Here is a 14,957-nt window from a genome sequence, read left to right as displayed (position 1 = left end):
ATCATTTCTCTACCCTTTCACAAGTAAATGGCTGGGATGTCAGATACAATTACTGTATCTCCTGAGGCATTCATCCGCACTATCACTTTTGTTCATTTCCTTATTAATGATGTGAGGGAGTGGTGGCAAGCGCTCCGCAGTGCCTTGGTACTGGGTACTTTTGTGTGCCTGCTGGTAATGAACAGGCTGCTGTAGCAGAATGAATGCCTGTACCGACTGGAAAGCACGACTTGCTCGCTCAGACGGAGGACCTCACCTTGGTAATTTTGCTCCGCGTCTTTTCGAAGTACTTCTTCTGTGTCTTCTCTAGCAGCCCCGGCCCCCCCGCGATGGCCAGAATGATGCTGTCTGCCATGCGGTTGTCATGGAGACAAAGGTTGACAGCGCTCTCAAAATCCCCGGTTAGCAGGGCCTCGGTTATCAGTCCGTCCACACCTACAGCACATCCCACTGAACTGTCAGAGCCCGGAACCACTGAAGAACTGCACACACCCTCTCACCCAACACACACACACAAATGTACGCAAACACAGGCATACACAGCCTGTTAGAGAAAACAGGTAAATGTGCTCCCAGCTACACTGATTTATGCTACTGTGATAGTGGTTCTGAATTCGGAGGAAATTTCCCGTACCACCTAAATTCATCCAAATTCTCTAGATTACTTGACCAGCAGTTAAATCATCTTCATATACACTGTATTTTCACTGTGAAAGATCATGTTAATCTTATACAATGGCTTTGACAGGCTACATTTAGATTATTGTGTCTAGTTCTGGGAACCACACTATTAGGGGGAAACAAGCTCTACAAAAGTATACAGAAGGTCAAGAAGACTAGCTGCAGGCATCAAAGACATAAGTTATGAAGAAAGGACTGAGATACCTCATCATTTTAGTCTCAGTAAAAGCAGACTCAGGCCTTAACGGGCCTCTTAAGAGACAAAGACCCCTGGATTGCTCAAAACCCGACCTGTTATGGTGTTAAATGTAATTCAGACTACTGGCAAAAATGGGCTTAGGTGGCGGTGTAGCATTGTCATGAGGAGCAGGACTCGAAACCTGACTGCCCCTTCGATTCCCTGGGGCACTGCTGTTGTACCCTTGAGCAAGATACTTAACCCAAAATTGTTTCAGTGAATATCCAGCTGTATAAATGGGTAACATGTAAGTCATGCTGGATAAAAACATCTTCTAAATGCCCATAATGTAATGGCTGAATGGCCTATTCTTACCATTAAACTTTATGTTCTTACAGTTCTTATTGTGTTTACTGTATGGGGCAGCATAAATCAAATCCCTGAGGATGATAGTGCTTTTGCTCCAGACTGATATGTGGAGATTATATTACTACTGGTCGGCAGAAGTGCTTCCTGTGAACTAAAGCTGTGTTTCAGCCTGAATCCTGGGGGGGAATACACATACTGCGCAGTGAGAACAGTGAAAGCCCACTTGCCTTCATTGACTCTGAGGTTAATGGCATCCTTGGCCGGAACAGGTGTCTCCTCTAGACAGGCATCTTCTTCTTCTTCTGACAACTTTTCCTCCATCTGTAGAACAAAGCAGTGACATGAGGTAAAATGCTATGATGCTCTACAATAACACAAAATCCGGTAAGATGTTCTCGAGGATTAAGACAGTGGTCTCTGAAGTGAGATATCCCTCTGCAACAGACATGACAAGGTTGAAAGCTGAAATGTTCTCTGATTACATTTTGTACTCTCACCAAACGAGTGAACATACTCAGAAACTTCCATAGTGAACTGTCATCAGTAGCTCTTTGACACAAAAACATTCCATTCAACAAAAGCAATGTTTCAGTTTCAAAACATTCCATCAGACCTTCTGAACTCTGGAGAACATTAACCTTCACAACACAAACACTATATAGTGCAGTATTTACTCTTACCAGGAGTAATCACAATTGTTTGGTATTTATAATAAAAGTTAATACTCAGTGAACACAATTAAATATCATGTACTGGAATATCAAGATTTTGAAGAAAAAAACCCCACAATAACACTTGATAATAAATATCTGTTCCTATTTGCGTAAAAGGTTTTCATCTGAAATTATTAAACCAATTGGAGTTCTTACTAAGACATTGCTTTACACTTCTAGATGTACCCAGTCTTACTGTCCTAGGGCTTTGCGATAGGTCTTCCCAAATGAGAAAAATCATGAACCTGAATTTGGCCCAGTCAGGAGAGAGAAGTGGCCATATTCACACCACTACATCCGTACCATATATTCAAATAAAATTCTTGATGGCTTGAAAATAAATATATTAAAATATAAATAAATATATTAAAATGTAACTTTAAAGGAAATCACAATTTTGTCTGACTTCAGCTGTTAAACTGCACTCAAAAAAGGTTATCCTTTGCATTTGACTGCAGTCATTGTAAAGTGCTTCACACTGCAATTTCTTTTTAATCCACAGACATTTTGTGCCTTAAAAATGTGCAGAGAATTATACAGGTCATAAAAAGCTCATTGTTATTGCACAGGGTTCAGGAGAAGGAAAAAATTATATATGGGATATTAGTGACCTCACAGGAACATCAAATGAAACATCGCCTGAAGCAGGGGTCACAACATTTTCAAACTGTAACCATTCTCCAAAAAGGTGAACAATAAAGTTATGATTTTTTGGATTGAATCATATGGAATAACCCAGACGTAATCAAGCCTGACCTCTGAGAGTGCAAACACAGCTGCAAATTTCACTGAAAACAATGTTCTTTTCTAAAAGCATGTGTGGTACATACTGTATTCAAAGCTTACTAGTTCTCATTCCAGACTTGTGCCATGTTTGCCTGTGAGGCCATGTGAAGGGAAAATCTGGGTGAGTTTGAAAGTGTTGAGCCCTGTCATTGATTAACTTCAGATAAGGAACTGTACAAAGACTGACTCAGGGTTAAGACCTAGCTGTGGAATTGGAGAAGCTGAGCAGGGTAACAAGAGGGTGGCGGTGGGGTCAAACTGGGATGGTGACTGAATCTGGGTGGGCAGGGGGGTCTGCCGTATGGGGAGAGTACCTCATCTAGGACGACCTCTTCCTCTTGAGGATCATCTCCTGCACTGGTGATCTCCTCAGGCTTCAGGTCAATCTCAGCTTCAGGCTCAGGTTTCGTCTCAAGCTGAGGTTCAGGTGGAAGGTCGACCGGAGCATTAAGATCAAGCTGGGGTTCGGGTATAAGGTCAAACTGCGGTTCAGGAATATGGTCAAAGTGGGGGTCAGGTATAAGACCAAACTGGGGTTCTGGTACAAGGTCAAACTGGGGTGCAGGTGCAGGGTAAAGCTGAGGTTCGGGTAGGACAAGCTGAGGCTCAGGTGGAAGTGGTTCGGGTATGATGTGCTGAGCTTCGGGCACAATGTCAAACTGAGGTTCAGGTACAACGTCTTGTTGTGGTTCAGGTAACAAGTCAAGCTGTGGTTCAGGTACAATAAGCTGTTCAGGTGGAAGCTGAAGCTGAGGTTCAGTAATAAGGTGAAGCTGCTGCTCAGGAATGAGGTGAAGCTGCTGTTCAGGTATAAGATCAAGCTGCGGTTCAGGTACGATAAGCTGTGGCTCAGGTGCAATAAGCTGCGGTTCAGGTACGAAAAGCTGTGGTTCAGGTGCGATAAGCTGAGCTTCAGGTGCAATGAGCTGCAATTCAGGCATGGCAAGCTGCGGTTCAGGTGCGATAGGATGCGGTTCAGGCACGGGGTCAAGCTGTGGCCCAGGTATAGGGTCAAGCTGCGGTTCAGGTACGATAAACTGTGGTTCAGGTATGATAAACTGTGGTGCACCAAGCTGCGGTTCAGGAGCAGAGTCAAGCTGTGGCCCAGTTATAGGGTCAAGCTGCAGTTCGGGTACAACAAATTGTGGATCAGGTACACCAAGCTGCGGTTCAGGTATGATAAATTGCGGTTCAGGTATGATAAATTGCGGTTCAGGTGCACCAAGCTGCGGTTCAGGTATGATAAACTGCAGTTCAGGTACACCAAGCTGCGGTTCAGGTACACCAAGCTGCAGTTCAGGTACAACAAGCTGTGGTTCAGGTATGATATGCTGCACTTCAGGGTCAAGCTGCAGTCCAGGTATAGGGTCAAGAGGCGGTTCAGGTATGACAAGCTGCGGTTCAGGTACAATGAGCACAGGTTCGGGAGTAACGTCAAGCTGTGCATCCGGTACAACCTCAAGCTGAGTGTCCGGTAGAGGGTCGAGCACAGGCTCAGGTCTAACGTCAAGCTCAGGTTCAGCCGGCAGGACAAGAGCGGGTTCTGGAGAAAGCTCCACTGGAGGCTTAGAGTCAAGTTCAGGTCCAGGCTGAAGTTCAAGCACGGGCTCAGGATCAGAGATGGGCGCAGGTGCGGGTGGAGGTTCGAGGCTGGGCAGAGGTTCAGGTTCAGGCTCAGCATCAGGAGCAGAAATAGGCTGCACACACACACACCAGGAGAAAGGCAGGGAGAGGGGGGAGGGGGGAGGGGGAAGGGAGGAGGACGAGGAGGAGGAGGAGGAGGTGCGCATTCACACAGGATTCGGCAGATAAAAGCATTAGACCCATTGTTAAAAAATCATCATAATCACTGCAATAAACAGACTCCTGAGAACTTTCAGGAGGAGAAGCCATGTTTTTTTAGTTAGGTAATTTCCCCACCAGAGTTCCACAGGATCCTGTTTGATCCTCATCATCCTCATCATATTTTGTATGGGAATAAACACAGGATGCAAGACCAAACAATGATCATGTGTCACTCACACTTCCAGCTATGGTCCTGGACAGTCACTGTTTTTTCCCAACAAAAATCGGAGTCTGTGTTTCACAGACTAACCTTAATCCGAGATTATTCCTAACCTGCCTGAAATCCCCAGTGTCTGATTTAATGGTTTTAAAGGAGAACACTGGTCAAAAATTATAATCTGATGTCTTCATATGCATCAAATACGTACATGAACTGTTGAGTATTCCAAATAGCAGGAAGGCTGTGTACAAAGTGAATGAAGAACTAAAAAAATAAAATGAAGCCAGTCGTGCTATACTTGCCCTACTCTACAAGATACAACCTAAATAACCTAACATAAATTTTCACTGGTTGTTTCTCCCACCACCATACCAGCAAGGGCACATCCAGTGCTGCCACAGGTATCATAATGCACCTCTTATTTTTATGCCACCATTTGTTTAGTTGTCTAGCTTGTTACTCACTTTCTGTTATCAACTGCAAATCATACACTTGGACCTAGGCTTACAGGATGCAGCTCAGAACTCAACAGTGCATGTAAGCACTTCATACATGTAAGGAAATAGAGACTTCTGGTATACCTGCATGCAGCCAATGACAATTTTTCGCACTACAAGTTCCAAAGTGCACCACAGCGAAACGACACAGATTGGAGGATAGGCGTATCTTTACTGACGTCATCCGAGGGACTCACACGACGCCACTCGAGGGTACCACAGCAGCAAAGCGAGAGGGCCCTAGCCAACTAAACCCCTTGTACCCCAATGCAACAAAGCAAACTTCTTTCTGTCACTACAGTGAACGGACACAAAGTGTGGCACTTTTTGGGGCACACTTGCCCATACCTTGCCCAAAATTCTCCTTTCAGAAGTCTGATTAAAAAATGTACTGTACACGTGTGACTTTCAGGGACCATATCTGACAACCCCAAAATTGATAAGGTTGTTGTTGTTGATTCGTGGTTTACATCACAGAATTTAATCCAGCCTTCCTACCACACAGCTCAAAAGAACAGCCAAAGCACCATGAAAGATAAATATGCAGAAAGCTTTTGCAGATAATAAAACTGTTTTTGTCATTTAATTTGTGATAATATGCTGTAGTTATGACATTTCATGAATCGGAAACTGCTTTATCGCTTGATTTGTATATTGTATATATACAACCTGGCATATAATAATCACTTTCATTTAGTTTTGTTGTTTAAAAACAACAACTTTTTAAACAAGAAGTTCATGTTAAAAATACAATACATTAAAAATTTTAACTCATACACCCCAGTCAGTTATGTACTTCATTAATAAAAATAAATATTGATTTGCATAAAAAATCCTGACACTGAAACGTGAATTTCTTGTTAACATTAAATTTAAGTTCAATTTAAATCAAGTTCTGACACACGGCCAGACCAGACAGTTTCAATTTCTTCCATTTGCTCCTGGGTTTTCATTACAAACCAAGATAAATTTCAAACCAAACACTATTCTATACTGTTCTCTACCATTCTATACCAGAATAACACTGTATGTTCATACAGAAAACCAGAACAACCATAGGTTGCAATGCTGGCCCGGACCCATTACCTCCTCTGGCTTAATGTCTTCTTTCTGGAGTGCTGCTGAAATCTGCAAACAGAGCACAGAGGGTCAGGGCAGTGCCAGCAGGGCTACGCACAGACTGAGCCGGACCAGAAAATTCAAAACCTTTGGGCTTTTATCCAATTACAGTCTTTTTTCAACTCCATAAGTGACAAGTGACTAACAGTGCAGCTAAACAAAAGTATTGAAAAAACACAATTCCATGAATCTCCTTGCTAAGACTACCTGATGTTCACATGGTCTGCATGAAACCAAACACGTCACATCAGGTAGACCTTGCACAGCTCACCTTTGATGCAAGCTCCTCTTTCTTGTATCCCAGAAGTTCCAGGTATTTCCCTCGAGCATCATCCTCAAAGTTGACCTGAGGATGCAACAAAGACATTAAACGGTTAATCACACAAAGGAGAGGGGGGAAAAAAGAAAGGAACCGATTCCAAAAGCTCTTCCGCATCTGCTTTGAACCCAAGAGCAGTGTCAGCTTCTTTAATGCCTCATGCATCGGGTGAGGGCAGTGCCGGGTGGGAGCTGAGAGCGTGGTCGCAGATCAAGTTTGGCAGGCCGGTTAACATCAGTCAATCCTCTAAAGAGGGAGGACCTCAGACAGTATCAGCCACTGGCTATCGCATGACAATAGAAAAGCTTTTTCCAGTTCTGGGGTTGAGGGGAGGTTTGAACACAGAAGCTGATACGTGGAATGTGGTCAGAAATCTACAGCTGACATTACAGGTTCTTTTTTAATGGTTTTTTTTTTTCCCTTTTCAATGCAATCCTGTACTGGAATCACTAATTGTCCATTTGGCTCACCTGACCACGACAAGTGAAGTGAACTGAAGTGAGACAAATTCAGATGCAGCCAACAGCTGTTTTTCACATTACAAGTCCTACAGTGCACCACAGTGAAGCAGCCGGTAATTGGAGGATAGTGTGCTACTCCTCTAATGTGAGCACAGAAAGTCACAGATGCCAGATGACTGGCAGGGTGCCAGAGAAAAGTGAGAGCAGAAAAGCCTACTGGCGCATCCCCCAGGGTGGAATGAAGCAGATCTGCTGTGATACTGTGTGCTTCAGGTCACTGTAGGCCACTGGCACAGCTAGGATAAAACCCTCAGCCCGCACTCGTGCACCTTGCTGACTGACGCAGCAAAACAGGCCTTTCTTTACTGCAGCCAGCTGTGCAAGCACTCAGCAACTGCTCACCTTCAAGAAAGACCACACGGTCCGTTCAAACTCATTCTGTGCGGCCTCGATCTTGGACTGGCAGAAGTCCAGGAAACTGCCAGTTGTCATGGTGGCTTGCAGCTGATTCGAACGGTCCAGGAAGGCGGTTTCCGTGACGACCTGGCTGACGTGAACCATGTGAAGCGTGGCTTGTTGCGGCTGCTGAGGAGTTGCCTTGACATTCTCCAGGGTAACCAATTTGCCCCCGAACTGTGGACAGGTAAATAACAATGCCACCAAGTATTAAACATTTACAAAACGCACAACACATAAATCAAAAACTGCACTCACACATACATTACAACCCTCTAGCCCAGCTTGAGTTTACTCTAAACAATAAATAGCATCTGAGACCTTTAAATAATACATTGAATGTTTTGAGGAGCTGGGATCTTGATTTTACGATTACTGAAAAAGGAGCACTGTGACCATAATTCAATTTGATTATTCAATTATCTTTAGTGGAGAAGCATTCATTTGCAGCATCTATGATATGAACACTGACAAGACTGTTACATTATTGTTCAATTTAATTTCATGCTGCTTAACTTCCCACAGAACAGAGCAGAACATTTTATTTTTATTTTCAATAATCTCAATTTGGCGTTGAATGAAGCATGCATACTGGCTCAATTTACCCAACGCAATCCGAATGAAACATGCATACTGGCTCAATTTACCCAACACAATCCGAATGAAACATGCATACTGGCTCAATTTACCCAACACATTCCCTTAAAACTGTGATTATGTGCTTCAGTCACGCTCAACATTGTGAAATAACCATCCGCAGATTTACACTAAGCACAATATTTGAAGAAGAGTAAGCCTGAGGAATGGAAGAACTTAAGCTGAGTTCTTCAGAACAAAGGGTTATAAGTCAAAATCAAAGGTCAATTTCACGATGACCCCAGGAAGTACTTCATTTTTAATGCTTGGTACAGGTTACCAAGACCTTTCACATAGACCTTGAGAGCGTTCAAGGCACGGTGTTAGACAATCCTACATATGCCCTTGGCTACAGGCAAAAATCACAAGCCTAGATGGGCTGAATGGCCTGTATACTTTATGTAAACTTGTGTACACTTTATCTGAGAAATTGTGTTGCAGGGATAAATTTTTTTCCCATGCATGCTGTAGGGACTCACAAACACATTTAAACAAAATCCACTAGCCATTCTAATTCTGTCCTTTTGTACCTTAACATGGACTAGCTGTTAGTATTATGAAGGGAGAAGACAAATTTCTGTGCTCTTTGCAGAGGCACAAAATTTTCTGTTGTAATGCTGTTTGTTCCTGCCAGTTTAAGCACAGAGACATTAGTCACAACATGATTATGCTGCCATTTTAATTTCCTTGTGGAGGCTGTAACAAGAAATATTACTACTGCCACCCAGTGGTTTGAAGAATGAACTATAACAGTAGTTTTTACTCCTATGGTGAAGTGCACTGTGGACTTCATTAACAAAGTTGATTGACCTAAGAACAGCATGGATTCAATTATGAATGCTTAACTGTACATATAAGGTCCAATACATAATGATGTATCAAAATGTAACTTGAATTGAGGGTGTCTATGTGATATTATGAGGATTCGTGACTTAAAGTGAAATTTTGGAAACATTGGATATTCACTGACACCTCTAGACTGGATTTGTCTGCCACCACAACATAACACAATATCACTGACAGCAAATTATAAACATATCAACACAGAAAACAGCATAATGACGGGCAACTCACTGCAAAAGAGGCCCCAACGGGCCTGCGGATCCACTTAGGGGGTTTCTTCAGAGGCATGATGGTGTTCGGGAGGGCAGTGGACTGGGGAAGCTGCAGGGGGGGCAGGGGCTGTCCCGTGCCGAAGGGGTCCATGTTGCCAAACGAGTTGCTAATCTGTAGTGGGGCACAGACTCAAAAGTCAGACAGCTTCCTCCCCACTCAAAGAGCCCTCCACGCTTAACAACACTCAATTGGAACAATCCACTGTTGCAGTGGACAGATGTATAACACCATATATCCATCTAGTCCTTGATAATACATTTAATTTCCCTCCTTCTAGCTGACAGCTTCAGAAGCTTCCATTTTCTGTAAATCTCATTTAACAGTGCACAGATGTTTTTTTCAGGACATCTAAACCTGCACGCAACTTTCTTACAGATCTGAACCACCTTAGTGTAAGAATACCAGCAGTATCATGAGGAGCTCCGTAAGAAAACAGCCAACTTGAGAAAAAGAAAGGAGAAAGCCGGCCCCAGGAGCCGCCAGCACCTGGTCTGTTGTGTGCTGCCTTTGGCAGTCATTGCTGCCGCCCATGATGGAGTAGACGCTGATGTGCCCATCGAAGGCAGCGACGGAGAGAAGCGCCGGGTTCCTGGGGCACCACTGGATGTCGAAGCACCACTGTGTGCTGGTGGGCAGCTCGTACAACACCTGGGATGGGCACAGGTCACGTCAGATGGGAGGAGGGCGAGGGACAAAAAAAAAAAAAAAAAAACACACCCACACATATCAAATACCCTCTAGACCTGCAACACACTTCACCATAGGGCCACTGTCATCACCATTAAGGCCATAATGCATCTTATATTCAGCTGGAAACACAACCTAAAACTCAACAAGAGGAGAATATTCTTCTGTCTACAAAAACCACAATGGAGAAGGCTGGCTATCCGTAAAATGAATGGCACAAAGTATTATCTGCCAGTACATAACTACACTTGAGCAGTTAGTTAGTTGGTATTTGCCTTGCGATATTTCCACTATGACCAATCAGAAGCTCTCCTGTAAATGAGCACCATTACCTAGAGACCACAATATGTAATTGTACATTATATGTACTTCAGAAGTTGAACCTGAGAAAGGTAGAAAGCCACCAAGCAAAACACTTGAAGAACAGGCAGATGAACAAAGCCCGAGATAAAATCTGACTTCATCACTGGCGGCCGACTGATTGCTTTTGGTCTGCTTCCAGCTCCAGCCTCTTCTGCACACAGCTGAGAGGGGTGTGGGTGCCGCCTCACCTCAGCAGTGTTGGGGTTCCAGCACAGTATCCTGTTGTCCTTCCCACAGCTCAGTAGCAGCTCAGGGTCTGCCAAACTCCAGGCAATGGCCAAGATGCCCCTGAACATACAGTCAAGCTCAGTCATTTGCAAAATGTGACAGTTTGCTTTAAGTTATGTTCAGATAAAGGACACTCGCGGGAGTAGTTGCCATTTAATTCAAGCAATGACTCTGAGTCACATTCAAAAAAACTATGAACCTAATTTTGTTTATGTTGTTTATATGTGTGTGTTTGTATGACGTTATGTATTTGGAAAATACAGCAAGGCCTGACTCCTAAAATGAGAAGGAAAAAAGAATGTTTTCACAAAGAGGTGAAGTTCCTGTTTAGTGCAGATCACAAGAAGGTGAAGTTCCTGGACAAAGAGTCCTCATGTGGTAGCTAAAGCCACCATGATGCTAGTGGTCCAATAAACAGAATAACTTTCAAGTGCATTTTTTATTTCTTGATCAATCCAGGCAACTAACTTAAAACATAATACACAATAATGTAATGTAAAGTAATTCATAATTTAATATGTACATCCTGAAGGATTTCAAAGTCATGTTAAGAATATTCCCTCATGTTATGTGGTCTTAAATAGAAATCATAGTAATGAATGAAATTATTCACAGACAACCTACTTCAAGCAGTAATGTAATGTAAAGTCACACTTGATTTAGTATGTATGTGTTGAAAATACCCTTGAAAATTTCCAAGCCATGTAAGTTGTACTCTCTCACTTGAAGTGGCTGTAAGTCTACACAGAAATCACAGTAACTAACCAACTTAATGAAATTCAAAATTAAAAGTGACACTGCTTCATCAATCAAGCGGCTCAAAATTTGCATTTGATGTAGACGATGAAAAAAAAGCCTGGTGGTGCACCTGGTGTGGTTCTCCAGGACTTTGAGGGGGGAGGTGGCAAAGCGGAGGTCCCACATCTGGATGACGGGCATGCGGTCGTCTTCTGATGCCAACACCAGCTGCGTGGCCACCTCTGGGTTCCAGGCCAGCCCGGAGCAGTGCATCTGCAGATTCGGGGAGACAGAGGCATTACGCATGACCATGTGATGACTGAGCAAGTCTGACAGTCAAGGGAAAAGCACAGCGCTGCAGTCTGCACCTATATCAGTAGGGCCCTGGACTTCTCTTCTGTATCAATGCTAAACAGTCTATCCTGTTAAGGCTTAGTACCACTTCTGTGCAGGTTGGTCATATACTTCACTTGTATTTTTCATTCCCTGAGAAGACAGACATTAATACCAGAGAACACAACAGTACTTTTGTAAATTGCTCTGGATAACTATGTCTACAAATTGACAAAATGCAAATGTAAAGAGACAAGTGCGTGACAACCCTTGGCAGAAATGCCTTTGGAAGAAACAAACTGCAAAAGCTGGTCACTTCAACCACAGGTGCCAGCAGTGCCTATCCCTGGGGCTGGCATCACCTGTATTATTGCCAATGGTTGGCAGAGCAGTATCCAAACACAAACCGTTACAGATGGTGTGACACTTGATGCTACTGAAACTATGAGTTCCTCATACAGAGCAGTCAAAATGAGGAATGGAAACAGCTGTCTAAACTCCACTTACCTAACATTAATTATAGGCTCCGTGACTGATACTGAATTTAACTGCTACATCACAGTGCTCCCCACTCAATTTTCTTATCAGTTGTGGCACGCAAGCCACACCCACCGCTGTGGCCACTTACCCTATTACTGTGGTCGCTGACTTTGATGATGAGGTCATTCTTCCTGAGGTCCCAAACAGAGGCGCGGCCGCTGGGACTGGCGGAGGCCAGGATGTGCTGCACCTGCCTGTTCCACGCCACACAGCTGATGTCCTCCAGAGGCTAAGGTAGAGACCACACCCTTGTTACCATTGAGACTACACTATCTGTTCCTGAGATGCATCACAAAGCTGGTTTGCACCAGGTGAAATATCCACAAAGGCCGCAGCTCACCAACTCCATCGTTCATCCACTCATTCTGTCGCCACAGTCACGGGATATGTCAGTTCAGTATAGAAATATTGCTCACCTGTGATTTTGGTCCCGGCATCATTGGAGAGCCAAAGTTGTTCAGGTCCCAGATGTAGATTTCTGACTCGTTGCCTCCCGAAGAGACCAGGTTTGTCTGTGAAATTAGTGAAGCATTAACAGCTGTTTCCACTGAGACTGTGCTGTGCTTTCACTCTGACAGGGGTATAGGGATTGCTCAAAAAGTCAACATTTAAATCAGGCATAGTGACCCCTGAAAACGTGACCGTACCTGGAATGGGTTGACGTCGAGGGCTCGGACAGGCCCCGTGTGCTTGTCGCTCTGGGCAATGACCACATCGCTGTCTCCCGCGATGATCTTGGCGGGGTCGTAGAGGATGACGTTGCCGTTCTCCCCCCCGGCGATCAGGACACCGGACGGGTGTCCCTGTGAGTTCATCCCGTGGGGACCCCACACCAGTGTGTGGTACCTGGGGAGGGAAGAGATAGACACACTTTGTATTAACAAGCATCATGACAGTGAACCTGGTGACAAAGTTGCAGAGTAGCAGAGCGACATGGTTCTCAGAGAAACAACCTGTGAAGAAATGTTAGCTATGCAATTCGCCCCGGGTGAAGGTGTCTACTAATAAAAGAACACTACAATGTCAAAGTTCAAAAATTTCAGTCAGAGACACCAGAGAACACACATGAGGTCCTGGCCTGTATGTAAATAAGGAGTCATTAAGTGTGAATGTTTTTTTTTTTTAATTCACATTAATATGCTTGAAGAATGCAATACAGCAGTGGGCTGGGACAGTAATGTTGCTAAGAAGGTAACGCTAGCGTAGGGGGAAGATCAGCTGTGCCCCCTCACCTGTGTGAGGAGGAGAAGGTGCCGCGGGACTTCATGTCCAAGATGGGCTCGGCCAGGTCCAGCTCGAAGATCTCTAGTGAGGCGGTGGTGCTAAAGGTGGCATCCAGTTGCTGGGCTGAGGTGCCTACGGAAAAATGAAGGGGGCAAGCGGGCACATAAATAGTACACACCTACACACCCGTACATAATGTACAAGCATACACTGATGAGAAAAAAAAACACACCACATTACATGACTGTCATTTAGCAGACGCTCTTATCCAGAGCAGCTTACATACTTACATTTTCATGACAGCCACTTAATACCGTGGATATATTTTATAAATATTTTTCTATATTGTCAGTATATGTGCACGCAGAGATGGGTTTGGTATCATGTTTGCTACATTTTGAAATACTAGCACTTTAATGGGGAAAAAAGTCACATAGGCAAATTTTTCACAGTTCAACCACAAGCAATTCAATCATGCCTTGACACAAGAACTCACACCATGGCATTGCCCATAACAACTTTCCTACTGAGGCATTTAGCGCCTGGATGGAGCGTAAAAAAATTCGCTAACACAAGACTCAACAAGCTCGTCTCTCAGCAGCAGTGCCAAGCAGGGTATATGGTTCTGCCACGGTAGAGGGTGGGGTAACCAGGAGTTGTTAATATGGGAAGACCTCCAGTGAGGGGCTTGGGCCTTCTTACCGGCAGCCAGATAGACCGGGTGCTGCTGCGCTGGGCTCCAGGCCTGCACTGCCGTGCGGTTTATCTCCTTCAGCTTCATCCTGAGGGAGGAGGGAGGGGAAACACCATAGATCCTGAGAGCGATTCTCACAGGAGGGATATTAAATGCCAAAGGAGCTTAAAGAGGCTACAGGCATGCAGTTAAGATCCTTCCGTGAGATCACTTATGTAAGTGGATGCGCCGCTCTGAGAGGAGCGGCATTCTGTGGACTCTTAAAATATGGTAACTGCATGACAACAGCCCTGCTTAAATGGCTTCCAACACAACACTCTACAGGGCAAAATCCGGCTTACTTCTGTTTGGCTTGCGCTCCAGTTTTCAAGTGTTACACTCAGCTTTGTTGCAGGCCACACTTCCTTCCTCCTTTGATGAAACTCTTTTTTAAGTCAATATATTGCAATGTGATCTGCACTAAACAAAATGTAGCCTGCAGTTTGCAGCCACAAAACACACTATAGTGGGATAGCAGTCCCAACAGAACTCAGATAAAATCTGTTATAAATCACTGCTGTTTTAAGGGCTTTATTGGTTTCTTGTTTGAAGTAAGTGTGCATCAAAGGGGAAAAATGTGAATGAGGCACCTGTATGTTCCCACAGGTCAACAGCTGACAGAGAGTGTAAGCTCATAGCTCAGGGCTGCTAGGATTATAACAAAAGCACTAAAACTGACAAAGTTGTTGAATTCCACAACACAGTGAGTTCTGTTCTATAAGTATTAATGAAGCATTATCCAGCAAGTAAGTAGGCCTGCATAATTCCCCACCTC

At 44.1% G+C, this 14,957-nt stretch overlaps 1 protein-coding gene across 10 annotated transcripts in view; it reads right to left on the bottom strand.

Annotated features, from left to right (window-relative positions):
• Window positions 1-14,957, bottom strand: part of sec31a (SEC31 homolog A, COPII coat complex component) — a 31,263-nt gene that overhangs the window by 14,352 nt on the left and 1,954 nt on the right. For 8 of the 10 annotated variants that reach the window (XM_036528437.1, XM_036528436.1, XM_036528442.1 and 5 more), the window contains exons 2-16: window positions 14,152-14,231; window positions 13,458-13,581; window positions 12,873-13,071; window positions 12,642-12,737; window positions 12,314-12,454; window positions 11,483-11,625; window positions 10,575-10,674; window positions 9,823-9,984; window positions 9,295-9,447; window positions 7,531-7,761; window positions 6,620-6,694; window positions 6,316-6,357; window positions 3,042-4,424; window positions 1,456-1,549; window positions 257-435 (exon numbers count right to left, since the gene is read on the bottom strand). In XM_036528437.1, coding sequence (XP_036384330.1) covers window positions 257-435; window positions 1,456-1,549; window positions 3,042-4,424; window positions 6,316-6,357; window positions 6,620-6,694; window positions 7,531-7,761; window positions 9,295-9,447; window positions 9,823-9,984; window positions 10,575-10,674; window positions 11,483-11,625; window positions 12,314-12,454; window positions 12,642-12,737; window positions 12,873-13,071; window positions 13,458-13,581; window positions 14,152-14,230 — 3,201 coding nt within the window. In that variant the 5' untranslated portion in view covers window position 14,231. The remainder of the gene's footprint in view (window positions 1-256; window positions 436-1,455; window positions 1,550-3,041; window positions 4,425-6,315; window positions 6,358-6,619; window positions 6,695-7,530; window positions 7,762-9,294; window positions 9,448-9,822; window positions 9,985-10,574; window positions 10,675-11,482; window positions 11,626-12,313; window positions 12,455-12,641; window positions 12,738-12,872; window positions 13,072-13,457; window positions 13,582-14,151; window positions 14,232-14,957) is intronic. The other 2 variants (XM_036528445.1, XM_036528446.1) reach the window with 2 other exon arrangements.

The sequence above is a fragment of the Megalops cyprinoides genome, chromosome 5, assembly GCF_013368585.1.
Source record: "Megalops cyprinoides isolate fMegCyp1 chromosome 5, fMegCyp1.pri, whole genome shotgun sequence".
Taxonomy (NCBI): Eukaryota; Metazoa; Chordata; class Actinopteri; order Elopiformes; family Megalopidae; genus Megalops; species Megalops cyprinoides.
Note: the sequence above shows the minus strand (reverse complement) of the source record. Positions and strands in the feature narration are given on the sequence as shown.